The 27,591-nt window shown below is 39.5% G+C and overlaps 1 protein-coding gene across 2 annotated transcripts in view; it reads left to right on the top strand.

Annotated features, from left to right (window-relative positions):
* LOC6541861 (G protein-coupled receptor kinase 1) overlaps window positions 1–27,591 on the top strand; it is a 165,248-nt gene that overhangs the window by 113,149 nt on the left and 24,508 nt on the right. For both annotated transcript variants that reach the window (XM_026982801.1, XM_026982802.1), the window contains 3 exons: window positions 8,309–8,500; window positions 8,554–8,709; window positions 8,763–9,089. In XM_026982801.1, coding sequence (XP_026838602.1) covers window positions 8,309–8,500; window positions 8,554–8,709; window positions 8,763–9,089 — 675 coding nt within the window. The remainder of the gene's footprint in view (window positions 1–8,308; window positions 8,501–8,553; window positions 8,710–8,762; window positions 9,090–27,591) is intronic.

Genomic DNA, 27,591 nt, shown 5'->3' with positions numbered 1-27,591 from the left:
ATCCTCTTCCTGTCTCCTATTAACCTCTCAATGGAAGTGTTCTTTGATAACGATATATATATGATACCAGAGCAAGGAAAACAAGGTAACCTTGTCGATTTCTATCCACAGTCTCTAAAATATTCGAGAGAATAATTTTTAGTTGAATAATAGAAGTACGATGCATTCAGGATGCCTTTCCCGCCCAAGGTAATACAAAATCATTATAGGGTTGGTTATATACTCCTTCTTAATAAACAGGACACGATTTTGGCAATCTAGGTTGACGACAGTACCTTCCTCTCGAACTCTTCCTGTAGAATCGAAACCTCACCCAGAGATTTCTAGACTCGTACGTGGAAGGATCCCTACTATGGTTGAGCTTCACGATATTACTATCCCACAATCTTTCCAAGTGAAACTGGGGTTTGTACTGGAAGCAGCACACAAAATAAAATAACAGCTACATGTTATTGAGCTTATGAAGCTCAACTACTTGCTCAAGTCAACGAGCAAGCTCACCCTTGGCAACAAAGTGTTGCTATTCAAATCGATTTTGTTCCATTCAATGACCTACTGCATCCAAAATGACGCCCTAGCAAATGACTTGGCATCCTCCTCGGCTAACTTTATGACCACTAGAAGGCTTACGCGAAGACACCCTGGCGACTTCTGGACAAGAAGACGTAATGTGTCTTGAGTCATAAAACAGTAATTGGTTTTATTCAATTGCTATAAAATTGCTTTTCACTGTTATGTATAATATTTATGTTATCCTTTCCCATTTTCTTTTACTCAAGGTATGATGGCCATTAAGTTAGTTGATTGACGGTTTATTAAATTTAAATAAAATAAAAATAGGTAAATATCTCATTTGTTAATTCCGTATTCCGAAATTCTTGTCCAACGCTTCCTTAAGGTAATTTAGATATTTTGATAGGCAAGACACACTATGACACCTATTCGATTTTTGTATGTCGGACAATTGAGAATCTTGTGGTATCTTTGCACGCGCTGTTTTTTTTTATGAGATCCTAGTACTCTCAGGTATCAAAATGTTATTTGGGAAATATTTGTGAAACATTTTCTTTGATATGGTAATATTTTTGTATAATTGCTCGTTTACTGTAGTACGCAGATCGGATAACCATTTGTTCAATCATGGTAAGTAAGCTGTATTATCAGCGAACGTGGATGTCTCTGGTTCTTGGGTGTATCGCCGTATATACGACGTATACACTTGGAAAGGGAAATGAATCCTTCCGGTAAGCCTGCCGCGATGCGAAACTGTAAGCTTATGCAACTTTTTTTCCAAATTATGAAGACTAAGTTTAAAAGGTATGATTCTTGCACCTAGATTACAAAATAGTACTCACTGTCGTCGAAAGCAGTGCGTATTTCGGGTGAGACACGATTGTCCTGTTCAATGGTACTATGTTTTTTCCTAAATCCAGATTGGTGATCAGAGATAATTTCGCTCTGTCAAATGTGGAATAATACTGTGGAGAATTATTTTTTTCTAAAAGATTTAATAATCATGATTGGATGCTATTCCGTCTGGCAGGTGGAAACCTGGACCCAAATTTGAATAGTTTGAATATATACAGAGGTGGTCAAAAGTATATACACAACGTGCTTTTTTTTCAATTGTCAACTTTGATCGCTTATTGCTGCTGCTTTTGTACTCAGAAACTGCGCAGAAACTGTACAACTCAGCTAATTTGGATGCAGAAGTACCAGCCTTAAATTTAGTGACAATCTCGTTTCGATGCTCAACTGATAGCTCCTTTGTTTTTGCCATTTTACAAATTAAATGCTTAGTTTAATCTATTAATTTAACTGTTAACAGTTAGTTTAATTTCCAATTAAGCGATCAACATCAACTAGAACTTCACTTACTCAATGCAAATCAAAGACTAATCTTCAATTTGCACTGTGTAAATAATTTTGACGCGTAAAAATTGTGTGTAAATACTTCTGACAACAGACAAGCATCAGTTCAGCCCATGAACAGTTATTTTTTCTACTTCTTCTTTCATTTGCTTCTGTATAGATGTAGAAGCACGACAAATACCGTTATGTTCGTTTCTGAGTACAAAAGCAGCAGCAATAAGCGATCAAAGTTGACAATTGAAAAAAAAGCACGTTGTGTAAATACTTTTGACCACCTCTGTATATTCTCCTATAGTTTAAAGAGTTTCCTAAGGGTATCTATTGCGCTATCGCGGATTATGCTGAGCAATTGGGTGCCAAAGCGAAGACATCGTCTACTCCTATGGAAAAGAAATATACGAATAACTACTTCACACTCCTAGAGAGCATTGGAAAAATTAATTAAATTTAGAATGGAGAATATAATGAAAAATAAATTTTTGTTTCATTTTGATTTGAAACTCCAATTTTTACTCATCTAGTGACGGGTATAATAAGTATCATCTTATTTTATGCTGTCTTAAGACTTTCTAGGTGCTGGAGATAAGCGCATAGCTTTGGAAAGCCAATGGTCCTTTTGATGGACCTTTTCACTACAATACATTAAAAAAAGGGTTGTAGCAAATTTGTCTTCTTTTCCTTTGGCAAATTCGAGACATTCTCATCCAATTCTGATAAAATAAAAACCGAAAATTTTTGCTGTCAAAATCCTGGTGTATACTGAGTTGAGCAGCGTTTTGCTCGCTACGAGTTGCTGCCGGAAGCACAGAAAGGTTGGGATTTCGTCCCACTAATTTTAGTTTGGTGTGATTGCCCTGCCAAAGAAATAAAGATGGTTTTAGATTCCATCGTCAGCTTTATTTTGGTTATCTCCGGATCTCGAAGCGGAAACGCTGATGCACGTCGACACAAAAAAAAAAAACGCACGTCTGATATAACAGCTTTTGTTACCGTACACCACACAAGGACTCTGCAAACCTTTTCGTATTACGTCAGGCTCAACGTTGGAGCCTTAGCCATGCAGACGGTGTATCGGTCGGTGTATCGACTATGTGATCTTGAACCTCGTGATCTCGATTGCACTTCTCGCTCACTCGCGATGACACTTCTCACACTTCTATTTCTATTTGCCTGGAATCTGTTATTTGACTGGAGATGAACGAACTTTGGAAAATATAAAGAAAAAGAAATATAAAGATAAAGAAATAATAGATGACTACGTCAGAAAAGGGTATGCGCGACGAGTAGAGCAGCATAAAGTCACACTAGCCAGTGACATGGTCTGGTACCGTAATCTGGGAAGAATTAAAATAGTCCTGACAAGATCATTAACAAAGAGCAGCCTAGCGACCGAACGCCGATCCTTCAATAACCAAGAATGGACGAGACAACACTGGTTGAGGTATGATGGACGGGGGTCAGAGAAATGCAGGGGCTGGAGAGCAAATTTTATAATTTTTTTCTGAAGCCGTTTTATTCTATTGATATGCACAGTGGTAGTTGGGCTCCAAATAATGGGGTATTCCACCCTAGAACTGCATGGTATTTCGCCTAACAAACCCAAACAATGTATACGCTTTCGGAAGAATAAACTTCAAGTGCGCAGAATACTGGAATTCTTTGTCAGAAAAGTCTGCCAGGTCCAAAATCCAGTAGCACCAGTAGCAAATTCTGTCCAAATCAGACTTAAGCAAGAAACTGTCCCTCACAGTGTTAATTGTCATATAGATTTTGAGATCACCTGCGTACAGCAGGTAATTCGAAAAATGTAATTACGAACAAATATCATTGATAACAACAATGAAAAGCAAAGGGCCAAGCGAACTACCTTGAGGAAATCTACAAATAGCTTCATACGGCTGGAAAACAGCTCCACTAGTCTCGACATTATAAGTGCTATTAACGAAATATGATGTTATCCAATTTAAAAAGGAATAGTGAATGCCAAGCTTATAAAGTTTTGGCCGTAAAGCGAAATGACAAACTTTGTGAAATCTGTGTACACCGAATCAGCCTGAGAATGGGCTTCAAAGGCTGAATGGGATAGATATAAGCACGGGTTGATTATATTGGTGTTCTAAATCTATAACTCCCTAACTTCAATTTTCAGACCATATTTTGTCTATTGTCAATAAGGCCAGGGGTGTGATTGGTTTTATAAAAAGGTGGTTAAAGGAATTTAATGATCCTTACATGACCAAAACCTTATCTATTTCTCTAGTCCGTCCGTTTGTCCTGTTTGGTGTCCACAATACAGAGTTCACTCGGACCGCATTGAATCGGTTCAAAAAAACTTTTTACTATTTGCCTTACGGGGCAAACCTTATATAACCTCCTTATTCCAGTAGACTAATGGTAATAAATTTACCTTTCCTAACTAACCTTTTAACCATGCCATAATCTGATTCGAAGTTAAGTTGATAGTCCCGACTTGGTAGTTAGCTAAACTCATCTGTTCCAAGCAGATTCACTAGAAACTACTCATCCCTAATTTTAATTTATTGTAGATCTAACTATGAGTAGCATGCTCCCTACAGAGTAATATGTTCCGACTATAACAGACTTTAGCCTATTATCTCTAATCCTGCCTCTCTGCCGCTCACCCTTCGGTTGGCTTGCCGGAAGGAGTGGCCGTAGGACTCGCGCGTAAAAAAAAAATTATCTTCCAGCTAAAAGTAGTAAAAATAATTAATCTTTGTTTCCCCTTCTATGGTAAGGAACAGAGTATAAATTTAAAAAAACACAAAATCACAAAACACACCTTATAGTCTATAAGTCTATAGTCTTAATTTTCTGAAATATCGGTAGAAATTGCGAAAAAAAAATTTTTTAACGTTCGAACGTGTAGACGCCTACACGACTGTTTTGGGTTTTAGGTGGCTTGTGGGCGTGGCAAAACGATTTTTGACAAATTTATAGAAATATACAAGACTTATAAAAAAATGAAAAAATATCAAAAAAATTTTCAAAAGTGTGGGCGTGAAATCTTTAGGCGGTTTGTGGGCGTTAGAGATGTCGTGGCAACTCATTTATGCCCAATCTTCTGGTTTTCTGGCTCTTATAGTTCCTGAGATAAAGGCGTTCATACAGACAGACGGACAGACATGGTCAGCTCAACTTGGCTATTAATCCTGATCAAGAATATAAAGACTTTGTATGGTCGGAAACCCTTCCTTCTACATGTATCAACGAATCTAGTATACCCTTTAACTCTACGAGTAACGGGTATAATAATAATATGCAAATAAAAAATAAGAGAGAATGCTATAGTCGAGTTCCTCGACTATCAGATACCTGTTACTCAAAGTGCGTACGAGAAATTTCAACATTTTCTGTAATATCGGTAGAAATTGGAAAAAAAAAAATAATAAAATGCTTTACATAAAATGCTTTAAATGGGCTTTACAGTTTTGGGCGGTTTGTGGGCGTTAGAGCGGGCGTATCAAAAATGTGTTTGGCAAATCGATACAAATTTACAAAACTAAAAAAAAAAATTAGAACAAATTTTTTAAAAGTGTGGGCGTGGCAGTTTTGGGGGCTTGTGGCAAAAAGTTGTTTGGCAATTCAATAGAACTTCACATATCTTATAAAAAATTAAAAAATATAAAAATATTTTTCTAAAGTGTGGCAGTTTTAGGCGGCTTGTGGGCGGTAAAATGAGCGTGGCAACATTTGGAAACAAACTTGCGCTGCGTGTATGGCTCTGAAAACTGCAAGCTTTATAGTCTAGCTATTGAGATAGATCGTAAGATCGAGGCGGTTATACGGACAGATGAACGGACGGACGGACAGGCAGACATGACCAGTTCGACTCAGCTAGAAGAATGATTATCAAGAATGATTAACCAAAGACACTAGAATAATAAGATGCGTAACGCCATCCGATTTTTTGCACACGATTCTTTTGTGCTGGCTCCAAGCTCTCTCGAATTTTTGTTCAAGAGCCAAAGAGAGAGCGCTCTAGAGCCATCAGCTCTCTTGTACACATACAGCGACAGTCGATCACTGTATGTGTGCACACGTAGCTCATGTATTGTAAATTTGACAAAATAAGCCCTTTCCTTCAAAAGTGTACGGACTTTCAATCTATATTATTTGTAATCGATTGCCACCATGTAAAAAACTCTTATTTTGCATTGCCTTAACATGATAAATAAATGTTTATAATAATACCTAATTAATTTCGTAAATTACTTTATACCAGAAAATGTGTCGTTAGAGTATTCAGCTTGCGACGTGGAAAATATTAGTTTGGCAAATATCCCCCTTCCGCCTTTTTTCTTTTGAATTTCGCGGCTATGTACAAAGCGCTACAGAGCTCGTAACTGGCAATACTATACATAATTTGAAAGGTCTTGACATAACCTACAAAACGACGCTTTGCATAATTGGATATTGCGTTCAACAGTTATAGACGTGTAAACGTGGAGTTCACTAACGCCGAAATTCGCGCTATTTTAAAGTTTTCCTTCGTTAAAGGCAAATCCGCTAGAGAAACGTTCCGTGAGATTAATGGTGTTTTCCGCCGCCGGCATGGCGAATGCCCTTGGTGGTGTAAAGTTGAACTCAAAAGAGGCTTGTGAAAAGTGCCTGTCCGAGTTCTTCGCAAATAAGGAGGGTGGCTTCTACGAGGGAGGTATTATGAAGTTGCCGTCTAGATGGAAACAGATTATCGAACAAAACGAATATGCGCTATTTGAACTAAATCCGATCACTGTAACATTTTTTATAAAGCATTGAATAAAGAGCAAAAAGGCGGAAGGGAGATTTTTGCCAAACTATTATATTTGAAGTTAGTGATTCTTAGGTGCGCTGGTCCTGGCAAAATAATTCAACTTTGCAATGAGACACGTTGTCACTTCGTTTGCTACTATTTTTCCAAATTTTAATAATATATCCGCATTTATATTCAATAAAAGTTAATTTTTCTGATTTAGTAAAGCACAATAATATAAATACGATAACTAATTGTGTTAAGTAGTGCGAAACAAAGGAAATTTTAGAAGTGTACTTTTTTGCCTAATTTTGCCCGCCTATATAAGGAGTATTACTAATAAATATGAAAATATCTTTTTTAAATAAAATAAATAAATAATTGTCAAGGCGTAAATTTTTATATAATATTTTATTAGATCATATTACAACGAAATTGACCAAAACAGTAATCAAATTCGTTTCTTAAATCAAAATTGATTTCGCACCGAAAATCGTCTTCTAGCACAACTACGCAAACTTGCACACTTTTTTGCTTACTGTTTTCACTCACACAAGCAAGTGTCTATTTTTAGTCTATTAACAAGTCTATTTTTAGATTTTTATGCTCTCAATTTTACGCGAGCGCGGAGAGAGCAATTATTGCCGCCACCAAAAAGTGGCTGCATAGTGCCAAACCAATGTAAAGGGCGGTTACGAATTTTATTACTCTAGTGTCTTTGGATCAACTGTCTATGGTCGGAAACGCTTCCTTCTGGCTGTTATGTACATACTTTTCAACAAATCAAGTTGACCCTTTTGCTCTACGAGTAATGGGTATAAAAATATATTGCATTAGTTGTCACTGAAGTGATTGGACGGTTTTAGATGTTTTTGTTAAATTCACCCATCAGTTATAATTCACAGTTCCCAAACAAAACGTTTGTAATCTTAAAATATTGAGCGGGTTAATTAGTTATCAACTTCTTAAAATGTATGTGAAGTATATCAGCAAAATTATACTACGTTAAAACAATAGAATCCTAATATTTAAAGCCTAATTTATTTTTCGTTTATATAGATTTTAAATAGTATTTTTATACCCGTTACTCGTAGAGTAAAAGGGTATACTAGATTCGTTGAAAAGCATGTAACAGGCAGAAGGAAGCGTTTCCGACCATATAAAGTATATATATTCTTGATCAGGATCAGTAGCCGACTGTCAGTCCGTGTGTCCGTCCGCCCGTCTGTCCGTATGAAAGCCTCGATCTTAGAAACTACAAAAGCTAGTATGTTGAAATTAAGCATGCAGCTTCCAGAGACATAGACGCAGCGTAAAATGATGCCACGCCCACCGAAAAAAACTGCCACGGCCACATTTTTTAAAAATATTGTAATATTTTTATACTTTTTTATTAGTCTTGTAAATTTCTATCGATTAGCTGAAAAAATGTTTTTCCGCGCCCAATCTTACCGCCCAAAGCTGTCACGCCCCAACTTCTGAACAATTTTTTTTTCATTTCTTAATTTTTTTAATAATTTTTACCGATAGTCCAGAAAATTATGAAATTTCTCTTTCGCACTTTCACTAGCTGAGTAACGGGTAGTTGATAGTCGGGGAACTCGTCTATAGCATTCTATCTTATTAATATCTTGTTATCTATGTTACTTTGTTACTTAGCAGCTATATTTTCATATATTTCAGCTAACTATGAACGACTTCAGTGTTCATAGAATAATTGGACGAGGGGGCTTTGGAGAAGTATATGGATGCCGAAAAGCTGACACTGGGAAAATGTATGCTATGAAATGCTTGGACAAAAAACGTATTAAAATGAAACAAGGAGAAATGTTAGCACTTAATGAAAGAAATATGTTGCAAGCAGTTAGCACTGGAGTAAGATCGTTTAATAATTGTATTGTACTTTAGTAATACAAAAATTTTCATAGATTGATTGCCCGTTTATAGTGTGTATGACGTATGCCTTTCATACACCAGATAAACTGTGTTTTATATTAGACCTAATGAACGGTGGTGATCTACATTATCATTTATCCCAACATGGTATTTTTAGTGAGGACGAAATGAAATTTTATGCAGCTGAGGTAAGTTATGCCATTAAATATTTTATTCTAACTCAAACCCCTTGAAATATTAGGTGATTTTGGGATTGGAACACATGCATAAACGTTGCATTGTGTACCGAGACTTAAAACCCGCCAACATATTGCTTGATGAAAACGGACACATACGAATTTCTGACTTGGGATTGGCTTGCGACTTCTCAAAAAAAAAACCGCATGCTTCAGTGGGAACTCATGGATATATGGCTCCAGAAGTGCTATCTAAAGGAACGTCATACGATTCATGTGCTGATTGGTTCAGCTTCGGATGCATGTTATATAAATTGCTTAAAGGTCATTCTCCATTCCGACAACATAAAACAAAGGATAAGCTTGAAATTGACAAAATGACATTAACTATGGTATGTTTATACATGTTTTCTTTCTTAATATAAATCAAATACTTTATCAGCCACAAGAGTCTTGGCAAATTTGAATTTTGTATTAATTTAGCAAAAAAACACGAAAACTGTAAAACCGATTTTTTTCAAATTTAAAAAATAGATAGATAAATAGCTTAAAACATACATTGACAAGTCTTAATTGAGTATCAACCGAGGCAAAATAGTCATGTTCGTCTTTCCACCCGTCAACCCAAATTTGCATGGAAATTTCCCAAAAAGAAAAATTGTCGAACAGAGCTCTATCGGAGCACTATTATATAGCTGCCATAGCAGTAATAGAAAGCAGTAATAAAGTAATAATAAAAATAAAAACAATGCTATGGTCGAGTTCCCCGACTATCAGATACCCGTTACTCAGTGGAAGTACAAACGATACATTTTCCGGAATATCGGTAGAAATTGGGGAAAAACACAATAAAATGTAAAAAAAAAACGTAAAATTTTTTCAAACGTGTGGGAGAGGCAAAAAGTTTTTTTTCGGCAAGATATATAAAAAAATGCAAGAATATCACATTTTTCAATAGTGTGGGCGTAGAAGCTTTGTGCGGTTTGAGGGCGTTAAAGTGCGCATCAGTAAACAGACTTGGGCTGCGTTTATAGTTACTGAAACCTTGACTTTTATGAGGACGGACAGACGAACATGGCCAGATCGACTCGCCATGACCACCAGTCGCATGTGCATCAAGAGCCTTCACATAGAGAGAAATCAATAAATAAACTAAAGAACAAGAATTAGCAACAATTCACTGGGCCCAATGTCTATGAAGCTGTTAGTAATAATGACGTAAAGAAAATATTCAATCTACAACTCAATATTCCCAATGCTTGCTATAACATGGGAAATGAATTTCACAATTTTCAGTTAATGATGTTGTTAATGGTGAGTTTGACATAGGAAAATTCTTTTCGAAGCTTAATTTAGAAGCCAGACTAAGCTGACAAGTAACATGTGCATTATCTGTGCTCCGAAATATACAATATACTCCAAGTAAGAAGATAATAATTGCCAGATATTTAAAAAAAAAGTACCGAAAAGGCAAGACGTTCACTGCGATGTAAAATCGTTTACTAAAATAGTTGTGCAATTAATTTGTCTTATACAACTATTATACTATAAAGCAAACTAATACAATAAGTCAAACGATATTCGAGCTCAACGTCAACGAGAGCAAGAAGAACGTCGTCTCTCTTTGATAAGAAACAACGCGTATTTCTCATTTGCAACCTTGCAACCCGTGAAAATGCAGGAAATAAATGCAAACATCATTCGGCTAAGGTCAAACCCTCCAAACCCGACACACCAACGTATGCCAACAACGGTATCGACCGTACGCACGGTCGACTGCCATGATCGCTTCTGCTGAAACAGTAATAAAGCCAAAAACAATTTAGGCTGGATTTTGAACATTGGCAGATCTACCACCCAGCACTGATATAGGGGACATCAAGAAGGCAAAGCCCCACCAATATACATTCGGGAGAAAAATTCGAATACTCTTGTAAACAAAACAATTGAACTTGTTGGATAATACCACAAACCACGAAACAAAAGTCCTAGTAGAAACCGAGGAGTGCTTTATGACTCTTGCTAAAAATATAAACGAAAATAACAAAAACTACTACTAAACTACACTTACCAACTAAAAAGAAGAAAGGGCCTTCAAGTCGTTTTCAACGCTCTCAAGCCTGAAGTAACACCTGCTGATATTACGCATGGATTAAATGATAAGGGTTTCAAGGTGAAAACTGTCTTTAACATCCTGAGCAAAGACATTGAACCTGTTACTAAAGCTATTATGAAAAACGAAGTGCACCCTTTTGAGAAACGGTGAGTTGTAGCCTTTATTTGTAGATAGTGAAGTTTAAAGAGAACTTATAAAAACAACTTATTTGTTCCTCTACAGCATGTGCTTGCTCTTTTGAAACTTAAAAGTGTGTGTCTAGAACGTTTACAGTTTGGGATATCTAGATATCTGAGATAACTCAACAAAAACATAAGTACATCAGCAAATTAACTTCACATCCCAACTACCTTGCGAGAAGTCTAACGCGGTTTTGCGACCGATCCCGTATTTGCCGCAAAGACCTTTCGACCCAACAAAGATCATTAAATCAAACAAATAAAGCAAAGTTCTATTTAAAAAAAAATTACAATCAATAACACACCTTTAGGAACAGTAAAGAGATGAGGATGAGTACAGTCGTTCATACATTTCGATCGAAAAAGATAATTGGTACATTAGTTGAATTACTTAACCTATTGCTTCTCTACAACCGTCGAAAGTACATGAATCATGTCCATACGGACCTGTTTATGCAGATCACCAACAGTTCGTTGAATTTAATAATTAAAATAAAAAAGGTAAAAGAGTTTAAGTTTATATTAGAAGTCGCTCAAAAGAGAGCTAAAACCATAACAGAAACAGAAAAGAAGAAAATAAAATTAGAATACATAAAAATATTAAAGATATACTACTAAAAGTATTGAGTCAAGTACTTTTAAATAATTTTAAATGAATAAACAGGATTCATATTAAAATTAACAAGATAGAATGGTATAGTCAAGTTCCCCGACTCTCAGTTACCCGTTACTCAGCTAGTGGAAGTGCAAACGAGAAATTTCAACATTTCCTGGAATATCGGTAGAAATTGGGAAAAATTTAATAAAATGAAAAAAAAACTCAACAATTTTTTAAAAGTTTGGGCGTGAGAGTTTTGGGCGTTTTGTAGGCGTTAGAGTAGGTGTGGCAAACAATTTTTTTTTTGGAAATCTATAAAAATGTATATATAAAGATATAAATTTATATAAAAAATGAAAAAAATATCACATTTTTTAAAAGTGTGCGGTTTGTGGGCGTTGTGGGCGTGGCAAAAAGTTGTTTGGCAAATCTATAGAAATTTACAAGACATATAGAAATGTGAAAAAATATCACATTTTTCAAAAATGTTGGCGTGACAGTTTTGGACGGTTTGTGGGCGTGGCAGAATGTTTTTTTTTGTAAATTTATAGAGGGTTAAAGGATATATAAAAAATGAATAAATATCAAAACATTTTTCAAAAGTGCGTGGCAGTTTTGGGCGGTTTTTGGGCATTTGAGTGATCGTGGCAATATTTGGAAACAAACTTGCGCTGCGCCTATGTCTCTGCAAGGTGGATGCTTAGTCTCATCATTTTAGCTTTTGTAGTTCCTGAGATCGAGGCGTTCATACCGCCTTATACTTTACCTTACCGTCTATATACTTTATATGGTCGGAAACCTTTCTTTCTGCCTTTTCACCGAATCTAGTATACCCTTTTACTCTACGAGTAACGTTATGGTGAACTATGGAGTTTTTTTTTTGTATGTTTCTCGATTTCTGTTAATGGTTTAGAAGGTTTGCTGGTCCCTTAGAGATAGCTTCTTGATTGGGCACCCAATGTCTACTGCATGTGTCTACTGTGCGTGTCATCCAAATCAAGTCGTCTGGTCGTTGCGTGGAATTATTACGTGTCAATCGCCGTAACTACGTGTGGAACTGTGAGAGCGCACGATTGACATGCTGGGTCCCAGGAGCACGATTTTTCCGAAGGGCTTAGAGCTTCGCCGCGAGATTGGCCGTTAAGAATCGTAACCTTTACATTACCGGTAACTTCAGGCATAAGGTGACGAAGAAGAAAAAAGAGAAAGTGTAAAAGGCGACATAGGCTTGTGATAAACTCTTTTTGTGGGCATAGAGTACAGTGGAAAAGTCGACTCAATCATGATATACCAAAATGCGTTTGCAAGATCAACTGTCCAGAGATGGTGCCTCGATGAGTTCTACTACTTCTTGTTAGCGTTCAGATAGTCGCACGCAGCTTGACTTTCTTACAGTAGCTTCAGAATTCAGCTATCCTCCTTTAGTTTATGCTGGTGTATCCCTTGGCAAACCGTTGTGTTGTCAATAGATAAACCATTTCCTACAATGGTGTACTTTTCTGGATTTGCCATGGCCAACTCGATGCATTTTATTACGACCTGTTTATCATCAGATATTGTTTATCATCAGAGCACATCAGGTACCTTTTGTCCTCAGACTTGGGAATTGCCAAGATGTACAGAGAAGTCTCGCGTATTTCGACTGGCTGGGAGAATTTGACTATACCAGTTGGCAGGCTCTCATGATCTCATGGAGTATGGAGTACGACCGTCGTCTCCCTGACTATTGCGTTAACTCCCCCGAAGACGGCGATTAGTTTCTGGTCCTTGATGATCCTAGACATCCCGTGGCCTTGGTACTTGGTACTGCTGCTCCATGCTCGAAATCTGTTCCGCGTTGTGTTCCAGGTTCTGGACAACCAAGGCATTGATCTGTTGGTCAATAGTTATTATAGCCTCGCTGGATACCTACCTGATCGATGATTTGCTGCACTTAACTCAGATCGACGATGGTGGCCAGCTTAAAAATGCCATCAGATAGTTACTTGCTGTTGCTACCGGGGTATAAAGGGGTATCAATGTTTTGCTTTTGTTATTGAATCCATTTGATTTAGGGCAAAAAGACGTTCTTTTGATTTTGTTTTCATTTTTATTTTAAATCAATTCCGTCTTAATTTTTACGTTTGAAGTTTTAATAAAAAATTGTTTGTAGTACTGGGCATAGTTGCTTAAATATTTAATGCAATTCCCTTTGTGCTTAAAATGGTACTTTACAAGTTGTTTCCCTCCGTTTCTATATGTTTTTGGGCGACATAATCTGTGTCGCCCTTTGAATATAATTTTTGTTGAGATTTTCAAAGCTAACATCTTTTGGGATTTAGTGTGCAGATTCGAGGATTATCTCTGCATCCATGAGGTCCATTACCAGTCGTTGGGTTATACGAATTTTGTAGGATTAAAAGTTTTTGAAAAAGCAAGAACTGAAAATAAACGTCTGGATACCATTTATTACTGATGGCTTAAGGAAATTGTAAGAGGTCCATTGGGTTATTGTCAATTATGGGGATTCTCTTCTCATCTTTGTGATATCTATTGTAGAATTAGTCACGATCTTCCATAATTATAAATCTGTTTGCATTTATGTTTACAAATCTTTATTCTTAATATTGGAGCAGGGAAGGTCCCGCGCCAATCGAAGTATTATCGTGAATGTTCTTAAGTTCTGCATACAACGATTTTCTTAGCCTAAAGAAACAGCGCTGCCGGCGTAGCCTCCTCCGCTGGAGGAGGAGAAGTGCATGGTAGGAGTGCATTGGCCGGCGTGAGAACGCTGACATGCAATTATGCATGGTGGGTGCTCGCGTTGCAACAGAGTGCTACAATGTGATTGTATTTGGATTTATGGATACGGGTACCCACGATATGTGTGCCTTCCATTTCTTCCCCTTTTGAAAAATAACGTAACCCAGCGAAGTTATTTAACTAATAAACATAACAAAAAATTAGTATTTTTCATTCCATTTTTATAATCTTTTCTCCTTATTAAGTTGATTATTAATGTATTTATTTTATGTTTTGATCATTAAAAGCATTGTAAACTAATTTTGATTTTTTTTTTTTTTTTTTTTTTGTATATATGTTTTTACGATTTAATTTAGTTGGGTTTTTATTATAACTATCATTTTTTTTTTTTAATTTATTTTATCATGAATAAAATATTTGTAGTCTGTCTTTATGTACTAATTGTTTTCTATTTTTATTGTTTGATGTTGTTATATTGTCTCTGACTTTTCTTTTCACCTTTATTGAGGGTCACATATATTTTAAATCTAGTTTCTAGTCTAGTCTAGAACTTTATCTAGTCTAGTCTTTAATAGAACTTAATCACCTACTTATGTTCCTATATTTTTTGTATTAGAGTGAAAGGGAATACTAGATTCGATGAAAAGTATGTAACAGGCAGTTTTGCCGATTTATTTCTATACCGCACAAAAATCTTACGTGCACACTTTTAAAAAATTTTTAAGGTTTTTTTCATTTAATTTTTCATATTTCCCCAATTTCTGCCGATATTCCAGAAAATTTTTAAATTTCTCATTTTCACTTCCACTAGCTGAGTAACGGGTATCTGATATCATCTTTTCCTTTATGTTCTTTTTCCTTTTATGTTCCTCAAGCATATTTTTGTAGCTCTTTTAAGTGCTACTTCTAATCTAAATTTACTTTCCTTTGCATATTATAAAATCAATCATTCTATGCTAGTTATAGTATTAAAATGCTTGGTAAGTTGTTTGTTTTATCAAATACTAACTCATATGGACAATAATTATGTACCATTTTGTATTGTGTTAAAACAAAATACGAAATATTGGATAATATTGGATAATATTGCATAAATATTACACTTCCTCGGCGGCCACCTTAGAGCTAGGTTTTTTTGCGCCCATCTTCGCTGGCGCCGTGCGCCGAACAATGGTGTCGTCTCCACCAATCTGTCCTTGGAATTTTTCGAAATTTTCGCGTTGCCTCCTTGAACATATAAATGAGGTTTTTGTAGATTTGAGGATTGTTCCACGCCTCAGTCCGACGGGAAGTCCGTCAGTCCGACTTGGCCGGCCTCTCGATCGGGGAGGGGAGCGGAGATCTTTTCTGCTCGTGATGCGCAACGTTTCGTTGTGCAGCTTGGTATAGGTTTAGTATATGTTGGGAGAGCTTTCTGCGTTATTGACTGCCCTTAAGGCTAGCCAACCAATATAAAATATGCAGCCCTCGCTGGAGTAGGATTCTTGAGCGAGTGCTCTTTATTATAATTGAAATCAAACTAAAGCTACGAATACAGAAATTCAATTTAGGAGCTAAACATTAAAACGAAACACATTGTTGCGGTTTCATATTCGTAGCGGCTATGCAAGTAAACAAAGTTTGCCAGCTACGTAACGACGTCCGGCATAATGCCGGTTAACTACTCCCCCCTCAAGATGGAGGCCGCCCTCGGCCGACCTTAACTCGGTGATCGCCACGTTCAATCGTCTGGCGGATCTCCTGGTCTTCTGGGCACGCCAGCCCACAATGGCAAAGCACAACAGGAGGCAACATGATGCTGCCACGATTACTGCCACTCGCTGGGGGCGTTCGGCGTCGACCTCTTCTCTGAACCTCCGGATTGTCTCTAAGTTACGTTCATTTAGGCGATGAAGGTACGGGAGACTGAGCACGCTTTGGTGGGAGGTGACATTCAGCAGAGGGAATTTTGCTACCCCGGGTACTCTGTTCTGGACTCCGTTCTGGTTAACGTACAGGGTTCCGTTAATGACGGCACGTCGGGCGAAGGTAATAAGGTGCGTACCATGCACCCAGATTTCAGTGCCGTTGTCCACTTGCACCCTGGCGGCCCTCTCGTTGATGATGACGATCCCCTCCGGCGTGAAGTTCTCTTGCGCATGAGCTGCCTGATGATAGCTGGCAGAAGGTGGCGCTGGTTGATGCAGTGCAAGCTTTAACGATGCAAATCTCGTTGTTGCACTCTGCGATAACGCCATCGTCTAGTCGTAGTATGGAAAATAGTAATTTTCTTACAGGCGAACTTAATTATCGAAAATTTAATGATAAAGTGTAATGCGTTACTGCATTGCAGAACTTTTACGGACGATACAGACATGAGATCCCCTATGGGGATGTTGGTGGTCTCCTCCAGCCAAACTGATTTTAAATCTGCGTGATCGAGAATATTTGGGCTAACAATGTTCATTTTTGCAAGTGTCACGGCCAACATTAAATTTTGAAGCTCCATCATGTGCATTCTATTTCTCGCGAGCAATGTTTCATACAAATGACCGGTGTCAATTTGCGACTCTTTTGCTGTTTTGAGAATTAAGTTGACGTTGGCAGTTAGTCTATTGATTTGACTCTGGATTTTTGTATTGATTTCTATCTGCCTATTGTTCGCGTCGACCAACCGAGCCTCTAAAACCCTACTCTTCTCCAAATCACCAGCATCAGGTGTGCCGTCTACGACCTTTAGTATGGAGCCCAGGAAGTCCAAGCTTCTGGCCATTCGATGGTGCGCACCCAGCGCATCCAGCAAGTCCCGGAGGTGTGCTGGAGTCTACGCTCAGCAGATTTCTCATGTGTGATTGCGGAAATTGGCCGAGCAAGCCGACCGTCTCCTCTACCACACGTGCGTACTCCGAAAGATTCGCGGAGTGCCTCACATAGGCAGAGTGGTTAAAAAATTTAAAATTAAGCGGTACGCGGACCTCGCTACCGAGCGCATCATTTTAGATTGTCCTTATGGACCACCCTCCCCTCAATAAGGACCGCGGTCCCCATGTCCGGTTCTACAGCTTTCTCCTCGCACAATGGCGTGAGCTTGTTGCCGAGTCTTCGGTTGGATTTTACCAACACCTTTTCGCCAACGTCGAATACCCTATTCTGCCGCGAGGCGTTTTCTCTGGCCATTAGCGCGGTTTGATCTTTCTGGATCCTCTTGTGGATCTCTACCTGTGGCTCATCAGGGTGTGTTGGGGCGATGTCAGCCGGTCTCCTTTTGACGACCGAGTGAATCGACTTATCACTCATGCCCTTGTCTATCTTTATGCATCAGGCTAGCTCCAGCAACGTGCTGTGGAAACGCTCCACCTGCCCGTTCGAGGTACTGTGCAGTGGTGGTGCGTTTGTAATGCTAACACCAAAGTTGTCCATGCTTTGGCATGGACACGATCGTTTGCGATTTCAACGATGGTTCGTTGTCGCAATAAATGGTCTTTGCCCTTGGGAAAAAGTTCATGAGCTGAAGCAGCGCTGTCTTCAGGTCTTCAATCGTTTTCGAGGCGATGGGTTGTACGACGGCAAATATAGAAAACTTGTCGACGCAAGTGAGGAAAAACTTTTTGTCAGTAGAGAAAATGTCTATATGCAACATCTCCCCTGTGTGTGACGGTATCGGCGTTTCACCGAGTTCCTGTTTCTTCGGGTGCCTGTCATACTTGGCCCTCGCACAAGTTCTGCAATTCTGCACGATCTCGTTGGCCAGCTTAGCCATTTTGGGAAAATAGTATTCCGACAATACCTGCTTTACATTTTCCTGTGCTGCTGTGTGCGCCCTATTGTGTTCAGCAGTTAAGATTTCCCTTCTTTCTTCAACTCTGAGTACGTCTACGACGCGGTTCCTGCAATGCCAGAACTTCGTGGCTGGGAACCTCCGCACTATCTCATCCTGTATCATTGCGAACGTGTGTAAATCGCAATATAAAGCGTTTACGCCCCTTGGGACGAATAGTTCGTCTAATAAAGACTCCCTGCAGACAAAGTTGACCATGTGGCGCCTTTTATTCCCGAACAGAATAAAGGTATTCTTAGACGGGAAACGTGCTTCCTCCAGTATTATCTGGTTCTGGAAGCAGTTCAACGGCTTGTCTGTCGACTCGATTGTGTGGGTGAGAGACATCTCGCTGTGAATCGTTGCTGCACAAGATTCGGGCTCTTCTTGTTCCAGCACATTAAGCTGGTGTCTGGACAAGGCGTCCGCTACCAGGTTCTCTTTACCGGGCTTGTAGAACAGTCGAGCATTGAACTCGTCTATGCGGGCCTTCCACATCTTAATTTTGGCGTTCGGGTTTGATTCCGACACAGAAAATTTTAAAGGCTGATGGTCAGTGAAGATGTTTATATCTTTCACTCCATACTCCATCCCAAATGATGGCCAATAACTCCCGCTCATTAGTCGCGTAGTTGGCTTCACTGTCTTTAAGCGTTCTTGATATCATTGTTATAGGGCGGCCCTCTTGGGACAACACCGCACCTATACCGTAGGCTGAAGCATCTTTCGTTAGATCAAATGGCTTCTTATAGTCAGGGTAGCTGAGCATGACATCTTCTCATGCCAATATATTGCGCAGCTTTTGAAAGGCCTCTCGCTGGGACTCAGAGAAACGCACCTGAATGTTCCTTGATTTATGCCTACTAACCGTTCCATTTTCGCCCTTTAATATGTTCGAAATGGGCCTTGCTATAGCAGCGAAGTCCTTAATGAAACATCTATAGTACCTCGCGAGGCCCAGAAACGACCTGACTTCAAATACTGTCTTGGGCTCCGGAAATGCTTTTATGGCCTTGACTTTTTCTGGGTCCGTTGTTGCACTGTTACTGGTGACTATGAACCCAAGAAAGCTCTCGCTTTTCTTAAAAAAACGCGATTTCTCGACCGATACCTTCATATTCGCTTCCTGTAGGCTTTTTAACACCCACTCTACATGTTTAATGTGAGTCTCCTCGTCTTGCGAGAAGATGATCAGATAAGATATCGTAAGATATCATCGATTGTTCGCTGGAAGATGCTGGCTGCTTTCCTGAGGTCGAACGGCAGTCTCTTGAACTCATATTTTCCCCCGTTCACGGAGAAAGAAGTTTTTTAGCGATCACGTTCCGCTAGCACAACCTGATGATATCCGGATTTCAGATCCAGGGTCGAAAAATAGTGGGCTTTGCCCAAGTTGCTTAGTATCATCGATATATTCGGCATGGGGTATTTGTCGGGGATAGTTCGCTCATTGAGTTTGCGAAAGTCTATCACCAAGCGCTTGTTGCGGTTGCCCGCCTCATCGGTGCCCTTCTTATCTACTACCCATATGGGGTTGTTGTAGGGGGATGCCGATTTTTGAATTATGTCGTTTCTTAGAAGATCTTGGATCTCCTTATTGACGAAGTCTTCTACGCCAAACAGAGTGACGCCCCAGCCTGAGTTAACAAATTTAGACCAATTATCCCATCAAAGGTTGACAAGTCTGGCAGAATGAAAAATGTTGTTTTCACGTTGAACAACGCAACAAAGCAATTTTGTGTGACTGTGGTTGAGCTATGGATCGAACGCAAGCTGAATTGCGAGTTAACCGGACGAACGCCACGCAAGCACTTATGCGGTCTGATGTAATTCTTGGACGTTCCGGTATCGATTAAGAAGCTCATATCCAGCCCTGCTACTCTTCGTCTGATGACGGGTAGCAGGGATCTTCCCTTAAAAAATTGAGGGCGTCCGAATCGCTTCCAGCATCGTCCTCGATTTGTGCCACAGCGCCGCTGGCGGCTTCGGTGTACGAGTTCTGCCCCTGACCAGCGTCTTGGGTTACATGATTGACCCTTTGCTGCTTGTTCCTATCGTTAGTGCGATCGGACATGGCCGACCGCTTGCTGATGCCAGCGGAGGCCTGGGTTGGCCGTCTAAGCCTTGACAGCGAAGGGTCCACCTCCATTGGTTCTGAAGCACTAGCGCGATTTTGCTGCTCGGCATTTCGCTGGCCGGATTGGTCTTGCTGCTTGTGCTGCCTACTAAAATGTGGGTTCTTTGACCCACTTGTTTGCGCTTCCGCCTGCTGGGGTGGCTTGGCTCGCTGCTGGTAACTTGCCTTGTGTTCCTTTTCCTCTACGCTCCTCGCGAAGCTGGCAGCAAACGCATATCTTTCATGGTTCGATTCTACCTCTTGCGCGAGCGCCAGAGCCGACGGCAAGTCCCTTGGCTTTGCCGAGAATAGCACATCTGTGAGACTACGCTTGAGTCCCGAAACAAACACACGTAGTGCATCTTCGCGGAACTTTTCACAGAGGCCCTTTGCTAGGGCCGGCTCGTATGACATGTTGACTTTATTGGTCATCAATGTCAGTTTTTTGCCGACTTCATCATAATACTGTAGTAGAGACATGCTGCCTTTTTTCAGCGCGCCCAACTCCTGCTCGATTACATGAACTGGACGTTTGTCGCTGTATGTGAAGTCGAGGCGACTTATAATCGCGTCAAAGTTAAGTATTGTGCCAAAAGAGGCCAGAACAACATCCGCGGCCCCCCTGATTTTATTTCTTATAATTATAGCCGCCTGGTAGTGGCGTGAGCTGCCGTTATATGGCCTAAAAATATGGTAGGCTGCGAGGGCCGCCTGTCGCCATGAAACGTACGATTCATGTGCGCCCGAAAACTCGGGCAAGCATTTGACCGCATCCAATGACTCCTCGCAGCGGATATCATTGCTTATTTCTATGGGTGCATAGGCTTGCACCTCTGGCGGCGTAACATGAGCTGCCGCCAACTGCTGAGACATTGCGTTGACTCTGTCAAGCAGGGCCCTATTTGCAGCGGCTTGCTGAGCTAAGGCAGCGGTGACAGCTGCCTGTATTACGCTTTTCAATTGGTCTGGATCCATATTTTCTGGAGTGGGGGGCGCCAAAACTGAATGTCTTGGCGCTGGAAGACGAATAAGATTATGGCAATCAGAGTCCGAATCACTAGACCGACGGCGGGAGGTTCTATAGCGACGGAATTGTGAAGTCATATGCTTCCAATATAAGCAACGAAACCTCGAACACAACGCTTGAGGACAGAGGCAACGAAGTTGCAAAGTTCCACGGATCGAATTACGTTGAACGACAAAACAAAACGAACGAGACAAAGGCAGACGGAAAAAAAATTGGTGCGCGCGCGCGTTTGATACGCTGCTTCCTGCCTCCAGTACGGTTTTTACACTTCGTGTTTGGCCTTTTTGATCATTACTTCAAGAGGATAAGTACCAGAGACTTAATTTGTTGGCATATTTAGCCGGTAGACCTTCATCGATATACGAGGCTTTTATTAGTTTACGTAAATTGTCTACTTCGGTTGTGGAACTTGTGGCTGTTTTCCCTCTTGGTTGTACCGTTGACAATTTAGCTTTTTTGTCTTTCCAATAATCGAAGTTTGAAACTTATTAATTATTGTTTGGATTGTTGTTTCACCCTGTACCAAGTTCAAAGTGGTGCCAATCAATTTTGATTTTAGTTCTTGGACTGTAATGTCCTCAAATTAACTTTTGCAAGGTCCACTAATTTGATTGCCATTATGAACCTTTGAAGATGGATTTTTTGTCCATCGAATTCTGGTACGGAACCAGACACTTGGCTGCTGAATTGTCGGTCATTGTGAATTTCATTGTGGTTTTTATGCAGCTGTACTTGTGTCTGAATCTGTTTCTAATACTTCGTTCTCTACTTCTACCACCTCTATGACTGTTTTTTTTTTTATCCTGTTCTGATTCTTCTAGGAATTCTTCTATTTGTATATTTATTGGGCTGTCGGAAATAGATTATAGATTTAAATTATATTATAATATAATATATAAATATCTGCGTTTTATAGCTAGCAGATTTTTACAACGTCTATTGGCTTGTGTTAGGTTGCCTCTATCTAGTGACTGTTTATTATTATGTAATAATTGGCGTGCTTCGTTAAAGCATTCTACACATATGCAGGCATGCTTATTAATAGTGGCGTGCTGCACTTGCCTATATAGCTGAGACATTTATACGACTTGTCAAATGTCGTTTTCGTCTCCGATATTTCTTTTATTAATGTCTGCCAGTCCATTTATATCTTTTAATGTGATATAATTAACTATAATGACTAATAATATTTTTGTAGTCCCTAGATAGAAATTATCCTCTAAGGCTATATTGAAAAAACTACTGTTTTTTTTTTTTTTGAGCAGTGGACTAGAGGGATTGTCGATATAAGCTCCTTCATACATATATTTGCTCAATACGTGTATAGATCGCAGTTTGAACAGAGGTTCCCTCTCCAATGTTAAATCAATTGCATTTATCATTTTCTGTAATTTTTTTATTTTAGTAATTTTATTGAGTTTGTTTTCCTTTTTTCGATCGATATTAGATATTAATAGAAATGTGTTATTTTCGTTAGCAAAGTATTTTTTTTTAAGTCTTTTGTAGCATAGTTTATGGTGCCTTTATTATCTCGTTCCTTTTTTTTAATTTTCTTACCTTTTTGTTTTTTTTTTTGTTTAGATGGTTTCTAGCCCCAACTCTTCTGAGTGCCCAGTCAGCGTTTAAAGGCTGAGAGTAGAACCGTATCTGGAAGAATCCCATTAGGTGAAGGTTGGCAATACCGTAAAGTACAGCGAAATGGACGCGACCGAGTTCTCGGCTTAAACTTCACTAGCATATATACGCACAGCAAGCTGTATGACCGCAAAGTCAGAACGGAAAATTACAGACCACGTGCTTAAGATTTTGTTTCCACTCTTGTGGGACTGAGTTTAGTGCGCCCACCACTTTGGGTTAAAATTAACAAGGAGGTTCCGTCGAAGCTAGCCGGCGTCTCCGCGTCATGTCGCGATATTACGGCGTTGATAATCTTCTGGCGACCGGTCGGGCCAGAACTTGCGGACTAACCCCACATCCTAGGAAGCGCATGCAACGAGCACCCTGCGTGCAACTTGAGATACGGCTTTGAGGGTACAGAAAAAGGGGCAAATACCATCAAGCCATCCTAACTTCTAATATTTCTTGGAAAGCATGAACTACGGCGTCTTCCTGTTTGAATTGGAATGATTAAATCCACATTTGTTGAATCTTTAGATTACTTAAAACTTTTTTTCGTGTAGTATATTGTGTGTTATATGAAAGACTTGGAAGATTGATGAGCCTAGCACCAAGCTCGAACTCGAATCTTTATATTTACTAGGTTACCCGTAATCTAGTGAACACAGATCTGGAAGGTTTGTGGGCGTCAGAGCGGGCGTGTCAAAATATGGTGCATGCTTAGTCTTAACATACTAGCTTTTGTAGTTCCTGAGATCAAGGCGTTCATACGGACGGACATGGCCAGTTGGATGGTCGGAAACGCTTGTCTCTGCCTGTTACATAATTTTTAACGAATATAATATACCCTTTTACTTTATATTTAACGGGTATAAATATCGAAACATTTTTTAAAAGTGTGGGCGAGGCAGTTTTGGGCGGTTTGTGGACGTTGAAGTGGGCGTGGCAAAAAGTATTTAGGCATATCTATAGAAATGCATTAGAATATATAATAGGATGTCAAATATTTTGCTCTTTTTTTTGCCTCTTTTTTGCTCTTTATTCAATGCTTTTTAAAAAGTGTTACAGTGATCGGATTTAGTTCAAATATGCGCCGTTTTGTTCGATAATCTGTTTCCATCTAGACGGCAACTTCATAATACCTCCCTCGTAGAAGCCCCCCTCCTTATTTGAGAAGAACTCGGACAGCCACCCTTCACAAGCCTCTTTTGAGTTCAACTTTACACCACCAAGGGCATTCGCCATGGACAGGAACAGGTGGTAATCACTTGGCGCTATGTCCGGGCTATATGGTGGATGCGATAAAACCTCCCATCCGAGCTCCCGTAGCTTCTGACGAGTCATCAACGAAGTGTGTGGTCTGGCGTTGTCCTGGTGGAACACTACACCCTTCCTGTTGGCCAATTCTGGACGCTTCTGGTCGATCGCCTGCTTCAAGCGGTCCAGTTGTTCGCAGTAGATGGTAGAATTAAGCGTCTGGCCATATGGGAGCAGCTCATAGTGGATGATTCCCAATCCCACCAAACACACAGCAAAACCTTCCTGGCCGTCAATCCCGGCTTGGCCACTGTTTGGGACGATTCACCGGCCTTCGACCACGACCGTTTTCGCTTGATATTGTCGTATGTGATCCATTTTTCGTCGCCAGTCACCATCCGCTTCAAGAATGGGTCGAGTTCGTTCCGTTTCAGCAGCATATCGCAGGCGTTGATTCGGTCCAGAAGGTTTTTTGCGTCAAATCATGCGGCACCCAAACATCAAGCTTTTTTTTGTATCCAGCCTTCTGCAGATGGTTTAAAATGGTTTGGTGACTAACTCCCATCTCCTGGGCGATGTCACGAGATGCCACATGCCGGTCTAACTCGATGTATTCCATGATTTGATCGATATTTGTCGTCACAGGTCTTCCGCCGACTGCCTTATCCATGGTGTCGTTTTCACCGGCTCTGAATCGTCGAAACCATTCCTCCGCGGTTCGAAGTGATAGAGTACCATCCCCCAAAACACCATTAATCTCACGGAACGTTTCTCTAGCGGATTTGCCTTTAACGAAGGAAAACTTTAAAATAGCGCGAATTTCGGCGTTAGTGAACTCCACGGCTTACACGTCTATAACTATTGAATGCAATATCCAAACTAATCATAGCGTCGTTTTGTAGGTTATGTCAAGACCTTTCAAATTATATATAGTATTGCCAGATACGAGCTCTGTAGCCGCGAAATTCAAAAGACGAAAAGGCGAAAGGGAGATATTTGACAACCTTATATATATACTATATTACAAGATATATATAAAAAAGGAACAAATATCACAACAATTTTCAAAAGTGTTGGCGTGGCAGTTTTTTCCGGATTGTGGCGTTCAATTGGGCGTGTCAACATTTGGAAAAAAACTTGCGCTGCGTCTATGCCTCTGGAAGCTGCATGCTTAATCTTAACATTCTAGACTTTGTAGTTCCTGAGACCGAGGCCTTCATACGGAGACAAGGACATGGCCAGTTCTACTCGGCTATTGATCCTTAGTAAGAATACTTGTATATATACTTTATATGGTCGGAAACGATTCAATCTGCCTGTGACATACTTTTTAACGAATGTAGTCTACCCTTTTACTCTACGAGTAAGTGTGGGCGTGGCGTTGTTTGGCAAATCGATACAAATTTAGCAGATTAACAAAAAAATGAAAAATATCAAAACATTTTCAAAAAGTGTGGGCGTGGCAGTTTTGGGCGGTTTAGGGGCGTTAAAGTGCGCATCAGTAAACAGACTTGGGCTGCGTTTATAGTTACTGAAACCTTGACTTTTATGAGGACGGACAGACGAACATGGCCAGATCGACTCGGCATGACCACCAGTCGCATGTGCATCAAGAGCCTTCACATAGGGAGAAATCAATAAATAAACTAAAGAACAAGAATTAGCAACAATTCAATGGGCCCAATGTCTATGCAGCTGTTAATAAAGACGTAAATCTAAATTCAATCTAAAACTTAATATTCCTAATGTTTGCTATAACATGGGAAATGAATTTCACAATTTTCAGTTAATGATGTTAATGGTGAGTTTGACATAGGAAAATTCTTTTCGAGGCTTTATTTAGAAGCCAGACTACAAAATATCACTAACATAAAGCCGTCACCAAGTGTATTGAAGTACGGTCCTTTGAACCCCTTCATGAAAGACATGGGTACTGAATACAAAAACTGAGCGGACGTGTGCATTAACTGTGCTCTGAAATATACAATATACTCCAAGTCAGAAGATAATAATTGCCAGATATTTAAAAAAAAAGTACCGAAAAGGCAAGACGTTCACTGCGATGTAAAATCGTTTACTAAAATAGTTGTGCAATTAATTTGTCTTATACAACTATTATACTATAAAGCAAACTAATACAATAAGTCAAACGATATTCGAGCTCAACGTCAACGAGAGCAAGAAGAACGTCGTCTCTCTTTGATAAGAAACAACGCGTATTTCTCATTTGCAACCTTGCAACCCGTGAAAATGCAGGAAATAAATGCAAACATCATTCGGCTAAGGTCAAACCCTCCAAACCCGACACACCAACGTATGCCAACAACGGTATCGGCCGTACGCACGGTCGACTGCCATGATCGCTTTTGCTGAAACAGTAATAAAGCCAAAAACAATTAAGGCTGGATTTTGAACATTGGCAGATCTACCACCCAGCACTGATATAGGGGACATCAAGAAGGCAAAGCCCCACCAATATACATTCGGGAGAAAAATTCGAATACTCTTGTAAACAAAACAATTGAACTTGTTGGATAATACCACAAACCACGAAACAAAAGTCCTAGTAGAAACCGAGGAGTGCTTTATGACTCTTGCTAAAAATATAAACGAAAATAACACTACTATAATAAAACTACTACTAAGAAAAAGAAGAAAGGGCCTTCAAGTCGTTTTCAACGCTCTCAAGCCTGAAGTAACACCTGCTGATATTACGCAGGGATTAAATGATAAGGGTTTCAAGGTGAAAACTGTCTTTAACATCCTGAGCAAAGACATTGAACCTGTTACTAAAGCTATTATGAAAAACGAAGTGCACCCTTTTGAGAAAAGGTGAGTTGTAGCCTTTATTTGTAGATAGTGAAGTTTAAAGAGAACTTATAAAAACAACTTATTTGTTCCTCTACAGCATGTGCTTGCTCTTTTGAATCTTAAAAGTGTGTGTCTAGAACGTTTACAGTTTGGGATATCTAGATATCTGAGATAACTCAACAAAAACATAAGTACATCAGCAAATTAACTTCACATCCCAACTACCTTGCGAGAAGTCTAACGCGGTTTTGCGACCGATCCCGTATTTGCCGCAAAGACCTTTCGACCCAACAATGATCATTAAATCAAACAAATAAAGCAAAGTTCTATTTAAAAAAAATTACAATCAATAACACACCTTTAGGAACAGTAAAGAGATGAGGATGAGTACAGTCGTTCATACATTTCGATCGAAAAAGATAATTGGTACATTAGTTGAATTACTTAACCTATTGCTTCTCTACAACCGTCGAAAGTACATGAATCATGTCCATACGGACCTGTTTATACAGATCACCAACAGTTCGTTGAATTTAATAATTAAAATAAAAAAGGTAAAAGAGTTTAAGTTTATATTAGAAGTCGCTCAAAAGAGAGCTAAAACCATAACAGAAACAGAAAAGAAGAAAATAAAA

This window comes from Drosophila erecta, unplaced genomic scaffold (genome assembly GCF_003286155.1).
Source record: "Drosophila erecta strain 14021-0224.00,06,07 unplaced genomic scaffold, DereRS2 tig00000219-arrow-pilon, whole genome shotgun sequence".
NCBI classification, from domain to species: Eukaryota; Metazoa; Arthropoda; class Insecta; order Diptera; family Drosophilidae; genus Drosophila; species Drosophila erecta.
This window is presented reverse-complemented; position numbering and strand designations above follow the sequence as displayed.